This window comes from Mytilus galloprovincialis, chromosome 12, assembly GCF_965363235.1.
Source record: "Mytilus galloprovincialis chromosome 12, xbMytGall1.hap1.1, whole genome shotgun sequence".
NCBI classification, from domain to species: domain Eukaryota; kingdom Metazoa; phylum Mollusca; class Bivalvia; order Mytilida; family Mytilidae; genus Mytilus; species Mytilus galloprovincialis.
The window spans coordinates 17,829,145-17,847,006 of NC_134849.1; the positions used below are offsets into that span (position 1 = coordinate 17,829,145).

The 17,862-nt window shown below is 31.1% G+C and overlaps 1 protein-coding gene across 2 annotated transcripts in view; it reads left to right on the forward strand.

Annotated features, from left to right (window-relative positions):
- Window positions 1-17,862, forward strand: part of LOC143054733 (MAM domain-containing glycosylphosphatidylinositol anchor protein 2-like) — a 54,426-nt gene that overhangs the window by 14,095 nt on the left and 22,469 nt on the right. For both annotated transcript variants that reach the window (XM_076227763.1, XM_076227765.1), the window contains exons 2-4: window positions 13,794-13,861; window positions 14,945-15,085; window positions 15,735-15,832. In XM_076227763.1, the coding sequence (XP_076083878.1) occupies window positions 13,798-13,861; window positions 14,945-15,085; window positions 15,735-15,832 (303 nt within the window). In that variant the 5' untranslated portion in view covers window positions 13,794-13,797. The remainder of the gene's footprint in view (window positions 1-13,793; window positions 13,862-14,944; window positions 15,086-15,734; window positions 15,833-17,862) is intronic.

Here is a 17,862-nt window from a genome sequence, read left to right on the forward strand (position 1 = left end):
AAGAATCGTACAATAACAATATGTCACCCGACCTCCGTCAGGGTGACATAACAAGTAATCCTGTGTTAGGATGCTAACACAAAAGTCACCAAAACGGACCCCACATCATTGTTCTGCGGTATCATTGATGCCAAATAATGTGTGTGTAAAGTTTAATTCAATATGAAGAATTTTATTTTGTTTGGACATTTTTGCTGTTTCCAAGGCAACGGCGGCCATTTTGAAAATTTTAAACTCAAAATTAAAGTCTACACAAGTTAGGCAACATTTGTTATAAGTTTCATTAAATTTGAAGCATTTTGATTTTTTTCATATTTTTGCTGTTTCCATGGTAACGGCGGCCATTTTGAAAATTTCAAACTCAAAATTAAAGTCTACACAAGTTAGTCAACAATAGTTATAAGTTTCATTAAATTTGAAGCATTTTGATTTTTTTCATATTTTTGCTGTTTCCATGGTAACGGCGGCCATTTTGAAAATTTCAAACTCAAAATTAAAGTCTACACAAGTTAGTCAACAATAGTTATAAGTTTCATTAAATTAAAAGCATTTTGAAGTTTTTCATATTTTTGCTGTTTCCATGGTAACGGCGGCCATTTTGAATATTCCAAAGACAAAGTGCTGCTGCAAATTGTTCTCTCCATAATTATATACCATTATTTACCATTAAATGTTTCTAGAATAAATTTAACTTTGATGTTCTGGAATGTTCCATGAAAATTCACCCCCCTAAAATTATGCCAGGAGACCCCCTACTGAAATAAAAAAAGTTCCATGTTGAAGCAGACATGTGTCTCTTTATATTCATAGAAGTAATCATTATTCCATCTACTCTACATACAGTAGGAAATTTAAGAAATGTAAAAAAAAATTGACCCCACCCATCTTTGAGCCCCCCTAATTATGCCAAGATGACACCCTGGTATCACGGACTTTGGGTTCTGCAACCCCCATGATGCAGACCTATACCCAGAATAAATATAAAGTTTTCATCCTCTACTGCTTTAAAGAAAATGGTAGGACAGTTTAAGGGGTCAGAAAGAGAAGAATAAGAATAATAATAATAAGAAACGATACAAAAACAATAAGTCCCCAAAACTCCGTTTTGGTGACTTAACTAGATTTGTAATTGCTAGCAATAACGGATGGCACCCTTCCCCCATTGCCAGATGAGCGGCAGCCAGTTTGAAAATTCCAAAGTCAAAAAGTGCATCTACAGATGTCTAGTAACATTTTTGCAAAGTTTCATTAAGTTTGAAGCATTTGGAAATTTTGGACATTTTTGCTGTTTCCATGGTAACGGCGGGCATTTTGAATATTCCAAAGTCAAACCCCTGCTGCAATTTTTTCCCTCCATAATCATATACCATTTAATGTCTCTAGAATAAATTTAACATTGATGTTCTGGAATGTTCTGTGAAAATCCAAAGTTTTGACCTTTTTGCATTGTTTCCAAGGTAACAACAGATATTTTGGAAATTCCAACACCAAATTCCACATCTTCCAATGTTGCTCATCGTTACTGTGAAGTTTCCTGAAGTTTGGAGCATTTTGAGAATTTTGAAATTTTTGGTGTAGTTTCCATGGCAACATAGTAGTTCCAATGATCACCAAAATCATCCAACACCTGTATATAGTGGGCACCTACATTGTATTAAAATATATGATTCTGAGATAAAGCATATCCAAACAGTTCACCAAAACAAAAAACTGGATTTTTTCACATTTGTTCTGTTTCCATGGAAACGGTAGCCATCTTGAACCATTCCATGCTTCCTGCAACTCTGCAACTGGGGGTCCTTACTATAGTAGAGTTCCATCAACATTGGTTCATTGGATTTCGAGAAATCACCTGGACAAAATTTGTTGCAAGAAAAATAATAATAATAAGAAAAAAAAGAAACGTAGAATAACAATACGTCACCCCAACTCCGTTGAGGGTGCCATAATAAAAAAAGAAACGGAGGAAAAGCAATATGTCACCCGACATTGTCGATCGGGTGACATAAATACTCTTTAAAATGATATAATTTTCATAATGTATGAACTGTTTTGTAGGGGACAATTGTCCACCACGTAACTGCTTCTAAACGACATCATATTGCACTTTAAGTCTCCTGTAGACATTACAGTTTGTTTTACCTTATATACTTGAAAGATTTCGTTTTTCCTGAATTGGAGAACCATTTTTTATCGATAAAGATTAGACAGTTCTTCAGTACAACTCATGTAACGTAGTTGACAATTTGATGAGTTTCATAGTTGACAAAACCGTTTCGTAGTGGACAAAAACTTTCGTAGTGGACATCAACCCTATTCTATGTTGATGAAAATGACATGAAATTGAGGTAACAATTGTGATATCAATGTTGTGCCATCTATCGTAAGATTAAAGTCACGCCCATTCCGAATACATTATTTTTGACCAAAAGTAGCACTTGGTGTACTCGACTAGGTCTCGACTTTCCTTAATTAGTCTAAATCAGTACTTGATGATCTTGGTATAATCTGAAATGGTCTTGCCCAAGGGTAGACCTGTCTCGACTAGTCTTGACCTTCAAATTTAGTTTTGACTGGTGTAAATCAGCACATCTAACTTAATTAAATATTGATCTTACAAAATACAAGCTTATTTGGTAATTTGATTTATTGCTGAAAAATGAAAGAATTTAATTTTTCAATAGGTAAAAATAAAAATTATTATATAAATTCAGATAGGCATCTTTAATTTGTTTTAAAACTTTTTCAAATCAACTTGGATTTTCATAAAACTATGCAGATATCTTAGATACATATTAATCTTACTAAATCATAGATCATTTTTCTTTTATTGTATTGCTGTCAAATTTAAGAATTAAATTAATCTTGGTAAACAAAAGCTAGGATTTGCAACTCGGACAAAATAGAGATAGTATACTGTAAAATTTTTCATATCTTTTTCAAATCAACTTAAATTTTCTTTAAACTATACAGCTGTCCTAGTAATATATTGATCTTACTGAATCACAAGTCGTTATGCAATTTGTACTATTGTGGACAAATTTAAGAATTAAATTAATGTAGTAAAAAGACAAAATTCAGATAGTACACTTTAGATTATTTTAAAGCAACTTTGATTTTCATTCAAACCTACAGCTATCTTTATTATATATTTTTCTAACAAAAAACGGGTTATTTGGTAATTTAGATTATTGCTGTCAAATTTAGTCAAAACTGAAAATTTTATTACCTATTAACTAGGTCATTAAATTTGACAGCAAAACACCAACATACATAACAACCTTGGTTTTTGTATGAGAGAAATATAATGAAGATAGCTGAAAAGTTTTATTACGATCCAAGCTGATTCAAAAAAGTTATGAAATCTTAAAAAAAACATATTTTTTTGTTTGTTTAAACTTTAAACAAGAATTTAATATCATGAACTTTCGAAACAATCCTTGATAACCTTTCAAAAAGGGAAATGTGTTCCAAAGTTACAGTCAAAATGCGTTTTAATCAAATCTTAAAATATTTTTTTGTCAAATGTAATGACATGGCACTGTACATGGCTTAATTACATCAGTACAATGTACAGTGAGTTTTACAGGTAAAAAGAAAGCCCTACTTTTCTTAAATCGTGTATTACTTATCTAGTGAATTCAAAAAGCCTTGCGATTTAGATTTTTACAGGATGATGCAACTTTGAATGAATGTTATTTAGAATTTAAAACTCTCTGGTAGATGGGATCTTTTTAATAAGTTTGCAACAGGCTGGAGGTATTGCTTTATAAGTCACCACAAATCAGAAGAACTATTTTGATAATTTCTTTAATGTTTCATCCCTTTTTGATATATTTATATAATATATATCAAAAAGGAATAACACATTAAAGAAATTATATAACTATTTCATAATACGTACTTTTTCCCAAATTATAAGGAAAGATATCTTTCTAATATCAAAGTTTTTTTTATCTGATTTAAGAGGCAATGTCAGAGAGCACCAGACAGGACTGTTAAATAAAAAACAAATAAAACATATATTTTACCCTTTCAGTATAACATACTGACTGGGAATATATAATTTTTTTTTAATTTTTTGTGAATTTGACATTTTTTTTTAATGAAATTCAATATAAGCACTCAAACTGCGAATTTTCATTGAAATGTATGGGAAAAAAACAGTTTCTAACTGTTTTCAATGATCCATCATAGGAGAAACACAACACTTATGACTAAACTATCTATATGGAAGTCTAGTACTATGTTGGTGTAAAAAATAATGAAAATAAAATTTTTGGTATCTTTTGATTTTTTTCAAAAAATAAGATAAAATAATGCTAAAATAAGGCAAATTGAGAAATTTGAGTAAAGCCAGTTTGTAACCGTTTTCAATTATCCATCACCAGAGGAAAACAACACTTATGCCTAATAATTATATGGAGGTCTAGTACTATGTTGGTGTAAAAAAATAATGAAAAAAAAAATTTTTGGTAACATTTTGATTTTTTTAAAAAAATAAGGTAAAAAAATGCTAAAATAGGGAAAATTGAGAAAATTTGAGAAAAGCTGTTTTCTAACCGTTTTCAATTATCCATCAACAGAGGAAAACAACACTTATGACTAAAAACCAAAATGGTATTATATGGATTAAGTTGTAAAATACCATAAACTTTTGCATCTTTATTGTATTTATCATGTTTAAGTGATAGTTTTTCATGAAAAAAAATAAGGAAAAAAGTTGTAGTCTTGTCGCCACTTTGTTCATTTTGTTGCCATAGCAACCATAAAATGTACACTATTCATTGCCTGTAGGCCTTTTTTGTACAAATTTTCACCATGAAAGTACTTAGTTGGAAGATACAAGAAAATTCTCATTGAATTGGCATGTAGATCATAAGTCAATGCCACAGATACCTACATGACCTACAATACAATATTTGCTGTACTTTGACCTTTGACCTCAAATTAAAAAGATGACTTTTGTTTACACTTTTGTTTCGGGAGCATGATCTGTTTACCCTTTGAAAAAATCTTTTGATATTTGTGTGCAGCACCTCAAGACAATGTGTTGTGTTCCAAGGACCATCATCCCCAAATTTATTCAAACCTTTCTTTTGGGGTATTGAACCTTCTAATAAAATTTCATAGAAATTCATTAATTTAAACTAAAGTTATTGTCCGACACCAAGGTGTTTTCAGAAAACAACAATGACGACATCATACCAGTATACATTCCCAAAAATTGTTTGCGGTCGTATAATAACTGATTAGATCCGCATTTGTTAACCTGATATATTCTTAACTCCCAACTGGCATGACCATCATGACCATGGATCTTGGCCATTTAAATTTTTATTTTTATTTTTTTTTTTTTTTTGGGGGGGGAGGATTTCAAATCAAGGACGGACACCACATGAATACATTAGTAAATACATGTATATACTTGATAGTGACAAAATCTACAAATAAACATGCTCTTGGTTTTTGCAAAATCAAGTATGATATGCAGGGTGGTTTAGTTCTTTATTGAAGGCTATACCTATTACTATAAACTTTTACATTGTATGGTCTCTTAATGGAGAGTTGTCTGATTACAATTATGCAGAGGTGGATTTAGGGGGGCAGGGGGGCTTATATAGGGAAACACTGAAGCGTGACTGGAGCCCCCCCCCTTAGGTCAATCAGTGGGCCCCCTCTTATGAAAATTTCTGGATCCGCCACTGTTATACTACATCTTTTGATTTTTATTGTGTTCCATAGCAGTTTCTTCAAAACCTTTGGAAATAGAAGCACCGTTCATCACTTGGTTTGTATAAAAGTCAGAATATGACAACAGAGAATAATTCCCATACGTCACATTGATTATGGCCTAAAGAGAACTGTGACACATGTAGCCTTGAAATTGGCAATCATATCAAATCTCCCTTGTTAATAAGACGGATAACTTGGCCTGATTAAATGTGACATATACTTAGCTAAAGTGTTAACATAACAATTAGTTTATCCTGTTTATTCAATCGATAAATTTTGATCATGATTCAAATGCATGTACTGCACAAAACAAAGAATAACATGGGCATACCACATTGATACGTCTTATATTAACGTTTATTTTTTGTTGTTGTACATATTTCTAAATAGCACAGGAATATTAACACAATTATTTTAAAAAATACAATTTTTGACTTTTTTTCCCTTAAATGTACTTGAAGAAATAATGGTACTCACTTTTGAATTTTCATATAAATGCAGTAGGTTAACTTCAAAATCAAGTTAATCCATTTCTCTAATTATAGGCTCCTCTACATGTAAGTCTGTCATCTGATGCATCTTTTATCTGTTTAAAGAAATAACAGATTATAAAGTGATCAATTATTCTTTGAATTGAATTTGGAAAATTGTATTTAAAATCAAATTAGTTATTTTCTTATCTTAAGAACCAGTGGAAAATATATAATGATCTGTTAGCATCTTACTACATTAAAACATTCAAAGTTACAAGACTTTTTTGTATGATTAATTATATTTTTAAATGGACAGATTAATGTATAAAATGATCTAAATGAACACTTTAAAGCAGAAAGGTAAATTGTGATTAACTTATTACTAAACAAATGTACTTGATATATTTGAGTCAAATTAACCTTATATGCTATGCGCTTCAGGATCACACGTGTACATGTACAAATGTATCTAAATTCTAATGACAAGATCTAAAAATGAGCTATTTAAAAAAAAAATCAGTTTTGTACTAAATGTTAAAAGTTTGAAATCCTTGCAATTGTATCATGTATATCATATGTCTAGATTTAGTTTATAACGACACAAAGGACAATAAACAACAAATTTATGAAACAAAGGTATTGCCGTCCCAAAAGATCCCATCTAAATAGTAGATTAAGAATCTAATTATCTTAAGATTTGATATACAAGTTTTATTTTTTTTAAATAGATATATATGCAATTATGATAACCACTTTACAATATATGTGTCTTTCATATGTCATAAAATATAGGTACACTGTATATGTAGCAATCAAAATTACAGAAAATTTAAATTTGACTCTCATAATTTAAAAAGCAACAATTTGCTCCTGCTTTTTAACAAATTAAGCTTACTGTTTACATGCATATCTGACATAAACATATATGACTATCCTGATAACTGTAGAATTGTCTTTATTTTATAAATTGTGACTTGGATGGAGAGTTGTATCATTGACACTCATACCACATCTTTTATACATTTATCTATTCTACATGTACATACAAATGTATTCATTTGTAGTTGCTTACATGTACATTCATTTTGGTACATGAACATACATTACTGACAAGTACATATTAATGATAAGCATAATAAATAAGGTGACAGACAAGTATGGTCTGTTGTGTATATGGAGAATAGTTGTACATGTACATGTGATGTTCTCATTGGCAATCATCATGATCATAACCAAATCTTCTTTTTTTTGTAACTTTTGAGTCTGATGGTTTAATTTTTTGTTTTTATTTTAAATTATTATCCTATTCAAATAATGTTTGAACATTATGCATAAAATTGCTTTCAGGACAGATCATACATTTGCAGATAATAATTTCACATTGTAACTAAAAATATGGGGGAAAGGGGGGATTTATTGAAATTATTGAAAGGGCCTCATGATTTATCCCAGAAGTAATTTTAAACTTCCATAATTTAAATTATTACCTGTTGCAACTGGCATAACTGTCGCAAAGAATTCTTTTATACACTATAACTATCATCTGCTTCAAAGTGATCCGCCTTTCCAGTTTTCAAGATGCTCAAAATTATGACATTTAGATCTTTCTTTGCTTTTGGTGTCCATGATATACCATGTACTGTTTTAAGGTGGGAGCAAACTATGCTTTCCAGCATTTGTCCAGCTGAATCATCAAAAACTACTCACAGATGGCTTTAAATTACTCATATTCCACATTTCCAGCAAATAAAACAATAACTTCAGTCTCATAAAATATATAATCTTCATTCCCGTACAGAATTTGTAACTGCCTCTGTCTAGAATTGATCACCCGTACATGTATGCCACAATCTTCTGATGAGGGAAATAAGTTTCCCAACACCACAAAGTTATATACTTTTGTTAAATCTTATCAAAATGTTCAATCATCTTTAAGAATATACAACAGAAGCTCATTTTACAATCAAAACAGTACCAGCTGATTACAACCTTTATCGGTTTTTAAATTGAAGAGCATCACTTTTGGTATGTCTAAACACCAAAAAGTCGAAAATAAACTGCTGTTTTTAAACAGTTTACTGCATTAGAACATTTACATATCAACAGATACCAGAGATGTTATTATCATTTCCTGCTGTATTCATGGTCATCTTTTAGAATACATATCAATTGTTATATTGTAGGCTGTTTTTGTTGAGAAATTGATACCCCTATTTCCCTATATAAGCAGTCAAATTTAATGTAAAATCAAATTCATTTTTTTTATACATAATAACACAATATGACTTTTAAAAATGTCATTTCCCAACAAAACAAGGTGAATACAATACAAAAACACATTTATCTCAAAAAGGTTGTTGAACAAAATTTCAAAGTTCTGCCTGGTTTTCTCTGGCATTGCCTCTTAATTAAATTCTTAAATTTGACAGCAATACACCAAACCCCAAAAAAAACGAACCCAGGATTCAGAAAGATCATATATTACAAAAATAGCTGAAGAGTTTGATGAAAATTCAAGTTGATTTGAAAAAACTATTGAAAAAATCAAAGTGTACTATCTGAATATAGCATAAACTGCAAATTCCAGTTCTTTTTACCCAGATTTATTTGATTTTTATATTTGACAGCAATATACCAAACTAGATAACAACCTAGGATTCAGTAAGATTAAATAGTACAAAGATAGCTTAAGAGTTTGTTGTAAATCTAAGTTAATTTGAAAAAGTTATGAAAAGAATTAAAGTGTACTGTCTCTAATTTGTACAAACTGCAAATTCTATTTTTGTTTACCTAGATTAAATCATTTCTTAAATTTGACAGCAATACATCAAACTTCATAACAACCTGGCATTCAGTAAGATTAATTTATTACCAAGGTAGCAGTATACAACTGGTATAGTTTGATGAAAATCCAAGTTGATTTGCAAAAGTTATAAAAAAAAAATAAAATGTACTATCTCTATTTTGTTCGAATTGCAAATCCTAACTTTTTTTTACCTAGATTAGTTTAATTCTTATTTGACAGTAATACAACAAATAACAAAATGACTTTGGATTCAGTAAGCCTAGTATACATCTAAGAAAGCTGCATAGTTGGATAAAAATCCAAGTTGATTTGAAAAAGCTATGTAAAAAAATAAAGATGCCTATCTGAATTTATATATTGTAAAATACATCAATTGTAAAATTAAATTCTTTCATTTCTCAGCAATAAATGAAACTACCAAATAAGCTTGAATTTTGTAAGATCAATATTTAATTTAGTTACAGATGTGCGTATTTACACCAGTGTAAACTAAATTTGAAGGTCATGACTAGTCGGGACAGGTCGAGCCTTGGTCAAGATCATTTCAGACTACACCAAGATCATCAAGTACTGAATCAGACTAATTAAGTAAAGTCGAGACCTAGTCGAGTACACTTAAGTACAGTTAAGAACAGTCGAGTAAAATGTGTGCTCGATTTTACTGGGCGAGCACAAAAACTGGCAAATTCAGACTCTGAGCAGTTTGAAGTGATTGCAATAGTAACAAAAATTATTCTATTCTTCAAAGCACGTACCAAGCTGTACAGTGATATCTTTAGAATTTCACAATTTTTAAAGACAGACTGAAGGAGATATGACCCATTTTGTAGTGGACATTAACTAAAAAACAGTATCGCTCTGGTCCATTTAATGTGCTAAATATTTTTTATCAACAATTTAATTGCCGTTATAAAAGTATTGACTTAAGTAGAAGTGTTAGCAGAATTCATTCAGTACCTTCTAAAAGACAAACAGAAAAAGCACCTTGCGAAATTCTTTAATTTTTCTTTTATATAATATATTGGTGATGTCCTATCATTTAATAAACCATATTTCAGTCAAAATTAACATCCCATATATTCCAGTGAATTTGAAATTTGGGATACTACTGACACTAGAAGGACTGATTCATACCTTTTGACACAGATGAACGACTTCACACGAAAATCTATGATGAGCAGGACGATTTCAACTTCCCGTTTATCATATTCCTATTTGTCAGCAGTAACATATCTTCTGCCGCTTTGTATGGTGTTTTGCATATCTCAGTTTATACGTTTTGCTCGTGCATGTTCACACTATACAGACTTCATATACAAAAAGTGTGTTACTAACACAGAAACTGCTGCAACAAAGTTACGAGGAAGACAGACTAAAATGACACTCCGTAAATTTTATGGACACCATCACGAATTTGTTGATCTATACTATGTGTCTTTGTCCAAACTAATTAAGGACATTTTTACCACGTGTTAGGTTGAGGTTTGTCATTACGTGTTGTGATCTTTAAAGTACCGAACGTGACTTATTCCCGATTGTGAATGTTTTTCTGAGTGTGAATTCGAACTGTCGCTGTATTTTGCTATCCAAAACTCATGTATTTAGTTTTGATGATATGATTGTTATTCTCAACGGATTTTGTCAAATGTCTTATCGTTTTTTTCTATTCTTTTCGCGTGTTACGGACACGATAATTAATCACCGAGTTCATTTACACGGTTTTTGGTTTGGGTCAACAAAATTCATACCATGTATTTGGTTTACTGTTTGATTTAGAACAAATACCGACATAGCTAGATAATAAAATTAATTATCTAACATGTCTTATCACTACCAACATTTTATATTGATAAGTATTGTAATTTACATTGTTATTAATACATGTTAAATATGGTCAGTATTGCAAACCTAATCTTGAACTCTATCCTATTTTTTGGAAATGTTAAGAAATTTAAATGTGACGTCACTGTGTGGGTCGATTTCTTCGGCTCACATATAATACATTGTTCGGCTGTCCTTTTTTATGTGCTGATTAAGGGTGTTTTACGTGTTCGTTTTTATTCTGTAGTAAGTCACAACTTCGGTGTTCACATGTATATCTTTTATATATAATCATATATACGTCATGTGTATAAATTTACCAATTGGAAAAATAGGAATTAATTCTAAATACTGAGGATTTTCATATCCCAGGCAGATTAACTAAGCCGTATTTGGCACAATTTTTTGGCATTCTTGGTCATCAATGCTCTTCAACTTTGAATGTGTTTTACCTTTCGAGCTTTTTTTTTTATCTGAGCGTCAATGATGAATATTACGTAGACGAAACGCGCGTCTGACGTATTAAAATGTAGTCGAAACGCGCGTCTTGCGTATTAAATAATAAGTCTGGAACCTTTTGATAGCTATTATTTGTGTGTTTCTTTGTCCTGTATGTTCCGCCATTTATTTGTATTGTAGTCCAATCATTTAATGTTGTCATTTGAATGTTTGAGTTAACATTGCCAAGGTTTGGCTTGTTACAAAACCAGGTTCAACCCACGATTTTTTTCTTCTAAAAATTTCCTGTACCAAATCAGGAAATTGGCTATTGTTATGTTATAGTTCGTTTCTGTGTATATTAAATTTTAGTGTTGTGTTTCTGTTGTGTCGTAAATCTCCTAAAAATATTTGATTTGTTTCCTTCAGTTCTAGTTTGTAACCCGGATTTGTTTTTTCTCAATCACTTAAAGAATTTCGAACAATGGTATACTACTGTTGCCTTTATTTATGATTATTTCCGAGTGAAGACTAGATTCATTTACGACATAATCTATTGATAAAAAAGACCTTTTAAAAGACAATAAAAAGTTACAGGGAATTTGTGAAATCAAAGATTTGAAAAAACCACTGAAAAATCAGGGAATTTGTTAAATCACTGCCCTGATTATTGATTTTATAAAATCCCTGATTTTGACTAGTTATTTAACCTGAAATCTTTAGATCTTTTTTACAGATTCACTGATTAAATTCATGAATTTGTAAAATAAATTCATTCACGTTAGTAAGAATTTCTGTGAAAAATACATATCAGAGCAAGAGCATCTTGTTGTTGCATGAAAATTGATATATAAAAAAGCAAATAAATGTTGTGTTATATAAATGTGCTGCCTTCAAAATAAGAGTTCAATGTTCCGAATGACAGGTTGATTTAAGACAGACCTGCATCGAAAAGCAGGGCAATTTTGTAACAGTAGATGTTATCCAAACTTGCCATGCATAAATAATTAAATTCTCAGTGGTCTAAATATTCGTTTATATGCCTTTTAGTCATTATCATTTTACACTATTTCTAGCTCATAGTGTTTATTAAACAAATATATTTCAAAAATATTAGTGATCATTAGTCTATTTTTATATTAAGAAAAACACATTTCTAAAAGCAAATTATACTTAATTATAATCAGGGATTTTACAAAATCCCTAGCCCTATTTTCAGTGATTTTGGAAACTCCCTAACAATTTCAGGGATTTTACAAAACCACTGAAACTGTAAGTGAGTTTACAAATCACTGAATAGTCCAGTGATTTTACAAAATCCCTGGTTTTCCAAATTCCCTGTAACATATAAACTTGGTTTTAAAGCTTTAGTGATACGGAAAACAAATTGCTCTTCTTGGTCTGCAAAATCTATTTGGTGCTTCACTAGTTCTCTATTCATGATGTATCTATTAATGACCTTCTATGATTGATAAACAAGCAGTTATATATTCATCACGTTTGCACGAACCTTTTTTCTCATCCGTTTCGATACTTCATTCTCTGTACAACTATCTAGAAAACAACTGTTAATCAAGTCAATACCAACAAACATATTTGGTTTTATCGGTTGTATTCATTTGATAATTATTTAGAAATTGATTACATTTTTTTTTTTATTTACTTGGCATTCCAACTCCTTTGATTTGAGCGTCACAGTTGTGTCTTGTGTAGATGAAACACACGTCTGGCGAGCTTGGTTGTGTTTTTACATTTTCAGCACTTTTGTGCTGACATGAATTATCATTGATATGGTTATATTTATAAATTTACTGTTCACAAAATTTTTAATTTTTGAAATACTAAGGCTTTTCTACCTCAGGTATATATCACCTTAGCTGTATTTGGCAAAACTTTTAGAAATTTTGGTCTTCAATGCTCTTCAACTTCGTACTTTATTTGCCCCTTATAAACTTTTTTGGATTCGAGCGTCACTGATGAGTCTTTTATAGACGAAACGCGCGTCTGACGTATAAACAAAACACGGTTTTAAATGATAAATAATAAACACGACTGTAATCGGTTTAGGCATCTCAGACATTAAACAAACTACAAAGAACACCTCTTAAAACTAACATGCAAAACCCATTTAACCAAGCAAGAGGTGATCTCAATATTTTTAATATTTTTGGCATTCGACAGACTAATTGCAAACCCCGGTTAACGAATTCCTCTTTAAACATATGAAAATTGATTTAAAAATGTCGTAATAAGGTATTAAAATAATTCGAAAGCAAAATGTAGATGATGTATAAACCGCTTCAATGCATTCTACCTTGAACGTGTTATATTAAACAATCCGAAACCTTCAGGTTGTCCTTATTGGTAAGTTTAGACTTTAGTTTTAGTTTTTTTTGAGCTTGAAATAGCAATCAAAATTGATCAATGAGGAACACATGTGCATTGCACTTACTTCTGGCAATTAGCTCTTTCTTAATTATCCGGAATTTAGAATTAATATAGAAGAATATCAATTTCAGAATTATGATGAAGTTTTGTTGTTTGATTGTAATCATCCTCTGCACAATTTATGTGACTAATGGTGGCAGTAAGTATGTCATAACTACATGTAGTATAGCTTGTTCGCTCTTTGATCAAAGACGAATTTTTAGAATTGCTTTTATGACCACATAAAAATATGTTTCGGCATGTACAGTGCTGAGATTTGGAGCGAGGGTCAAAACAAGGTCCACTTGCAAGATAACTTTGAACTTAGTTTACCAAGCTAAACAGAGTTAAATTAAAATAGAATTAGCGTACAAGATTGCTTGCAACCGATAAACTGTTTAACTCATTTGTTAACACAAGAGTTTGGGAGACATTTAAAGAGGAATACAAACTCAAGTCGACAAGTGTTGATGTTCGAAAGACTCACCAGATATATGCGCATGAGCGTTGTAAATATACCAGAACCTCATTATTGGGGATGCTGACATTGATGAATAAGATGTTTAAAGTAAATATTAATCAATTTACGTTTAATATTCAATTCAATACATTTCACCAGAAACAAAAACCTGTTTAGATACATACGTATGCACATAATAAACAATTCGAACAAATTGGCTATTGAACCTTAACTCGTAATTTGCGTGTAAGTAAGGTGTTGTGTTACAGCAGTAATTGAAGAACACGGAGGTAGATACTTACATTCTGATTTCAGCTTTAAAACTCGTCAGCGGAGATTAAAATGAGAGATGTGGTTGTCAAGAAATCATAAATACCACAATATCATAACACATTAAAAATCAACATTTTTCTAAAAAATACCACATTTTACTTATGTTCTATATTTTACGTGGCTAATATAGAAAATATGATTGTGAATCATACCACATCCTCTTTTTTAGATGTATTTTTTCCCATGTTTCCCTCAAAATTCTGTGAAATACCATGTTTGATCTGATGATTAGATATACTAGAGCTTGGAGAGTATATCTCTATCTATTTGATAAAAATAACTGCCGACATAAATTTCATCATTTTGACGGTAATATTTAGCACTTTTCCAATAATGGAATTGTTTACATTTCATGAACTTATATCTTTAGTATTAAAACATGTATCACATCGTCACTGTATAAACAAGAGCGAATGCTATCATATTGTATCGATGTACTGTTCTCTTTAGTACTCACTGGACAATGTCTGGCTTCTAATGGTAAATGTGGAACAAAAGGTCTAACGTGTGAACAAAAGTTCGGACAAGGATGGATAAATAAGGGCAGATGCTGCAACGAAAAGCCATGTTGCGGAGAGGAGGAATCCACAGGCAAGTGTTTAAATAAAATACCATGCTGCCACGTTGCAAATAATATTGAGCTGTAAAAGTTGTTTTTGAAACAATTCATAAAAAAGTGTTTCCTCCTCCTTCATAGATAGTTTTTACTCGACTTCAAAGGAGTGGCGACTAGTGGATCCGACCACAACGTCATTGTAAATCTAAAATTCACATATTTATACAAACTATATACGATTTGCACTTTTCTCGTTGAATACCAAACAATTCAGGTAGATTGCTTATAGTGCGACCTTGTCCTTAATGATGTCATACTGCTATTTTATTATACTGCTATTTTATTTGTTTTGACTGTAACGTTAACTGGTAATTAAGTGATCAAATATAGTAGTAGTAGAATAAATTTAGCAAAAATGATTCCTGAATCACAGAACCATCAACAAATAATCATTTCAATTTGTATATTCTTATTGGTTGAAACAAATGCAAAATTAAAAGCAACAAATATGAACAGTTTTTATTATATTTTTTGACATGCTACATTGTACGCATGTTTTAGTAATATATAAATCAAAATATACACAAGGACACCCCTGAATTAGATATACAGTTAACACTGATTGATCTTATTAATACATGATTCCATCGACTTAAACATAATACGATTTTATATCATTTACAGTTAAACCAGAAATAAGCTATAGCTGTGGATTTGAGACAACTGAACAATGTTTTTTCAAACAAGTTAGTTGGGATGATTTTGATTGGACTCGGGGATCTGTAAGTTCTTTAAACACAGTCTACTTTTAACAAAAAGTCGTACAATTCTCGACCATGTCTCCATGATGTATAGTTTTAAAAAGAGAGGGAGATATCATATGGATATTTAGACACTTAAGTTTAAAACTAACTGGTAACGCTTTCGAATTAAAAAAAACAATAAAATTGAGAATGGAAATGGGGAATGTGCCAAAGAGACAACAACCCGACCATAGAAAAAAAAAACAACAGCAGAAGGTCACCAACAGGTCTTCAATGTAGCAAGAAATTTCCGCACCCGGAGGCGTCCTTCAGCTGTCCCCTAAACAAATATATACTAGTTCAGTGATAATGAAGGCCATACTAATTTCTAAATTGTACACAAGAAACTAAAATTAAAATAATACAAGACTAACAAAGGCCAGAGGCTCCTGACTTGGGACAGGCGCAAAAATGCGGCGGGGTTAAACATGTTTATGAGATGTCAACCCTCCCCCTATACCTCTAGCCAATGCATAAGTTGATTAGAATGTTGATTAGAATTTTGCTATCTTTAACAACTCAAATAAGCGTTAGATGAAAAGAATAGGAGGTTGTACAATGATGCAAAAACTAGATGCCTACCCACCAAAATCTAAACTGATTGCTAAGTTGTTTGTTGCTTTACGCTATCTCAGCACAAAACGGCTTAAAAACTCATTTTGATTGGTTGATTGGTTGATTGTTTATGTATGTTAAACGCCACTATCAGAACTTTAATTGATTAATAAATACCTAGTAAATGGAGAGAAAATTGGATACTCTGTAGAAAATGAATACTCTTATTAAATGACGATCAAAGTGGTCGCATTTTACCGAATCTGGGTTAAAATGCAAATCTAGAATAAAAAATTTCAATGATATTAGTTACTAATAAGCAAGAGATTGACTTTGCTTGACCGAGAATGGACATAACCTGTGACATACTTCGGTATTGGCATGAAAATACGGATGTTTTTGTGTATTTAAAATTTGCTGTTACAAAATATAAGAAATTATTATAAATTAAGGAATATATCTCCCTCATGCAAAGCTCTAATTCCTTTCACGGATTTGGCTATACTTTTTGGACCCTTTGGATTATAGCTCTTCATCTTTTATATAAGTTTTGGATTTCAAATATTTTGGCCACGAGCATCACTGAAGAGACATGTATTGTCGAAATTGGTACCGTTAATTTTATTAACAACTGTAATAGTAAGAGAAACGTGGTACGGTATGAAACCAATAATGTATAGCCCCTTAGCCTTTTATGTTAAAATATGCAATTTCAAGCATAAATGGCATTCATTTCATGTCAAAACTATACCTTATCCTGACTTGTGATGAAAAATTCAACATGCCGTTAATTGGATATTCGAGTGTACTTGTTCCCTGATGTTTGACAGTGCAAAACACCAGGTACTCGTTATCTGTACAACAGGGCAAATGTCCCTTCTTATTATAGTTTTAGATACTTTTTTTAATACTCCTAAGAAGGGTTCTACAGTAATCCATAATCCCCAAGCTTTCATTTGATACTAACAAACTATTTTTATTTAACCTATTGACAGTGATACAGCTATGTGTAGGACATATATTGTTTAGAATATGTATAACTTTGTTGTATGTTCTTTCCGACCGGGCCTGAATTAGTGGTCTTATATTTTTTATTGGGTATACAGTTGTATAAGTCTTTTTGCATTTTGTATCGATAAACCTGCTATGACATAACTTCATCAGTCATGGTCTATTGATTGAGAAATGTACATTGTTTTACACGTTAGTTGTATGAATTGATTAAGTTATATGCTCATGGCTTGAATTTTCAAAACCAAAGGGTTTCAACCCCTGAAATAGATTTCCATTCTCAATTTTATTTCTAAATTGTACATGTTGTATAAGAAACACCCTTTTGGAAAAATAAAACTGGTCGTCGATGCCCTGCAAATTCGTACTTTATATTTTTTTTAAGTTCGAGCGGTATTGATTAATCTAGTTGACAAAATTTTAATCCTGGTATCTATGATGAG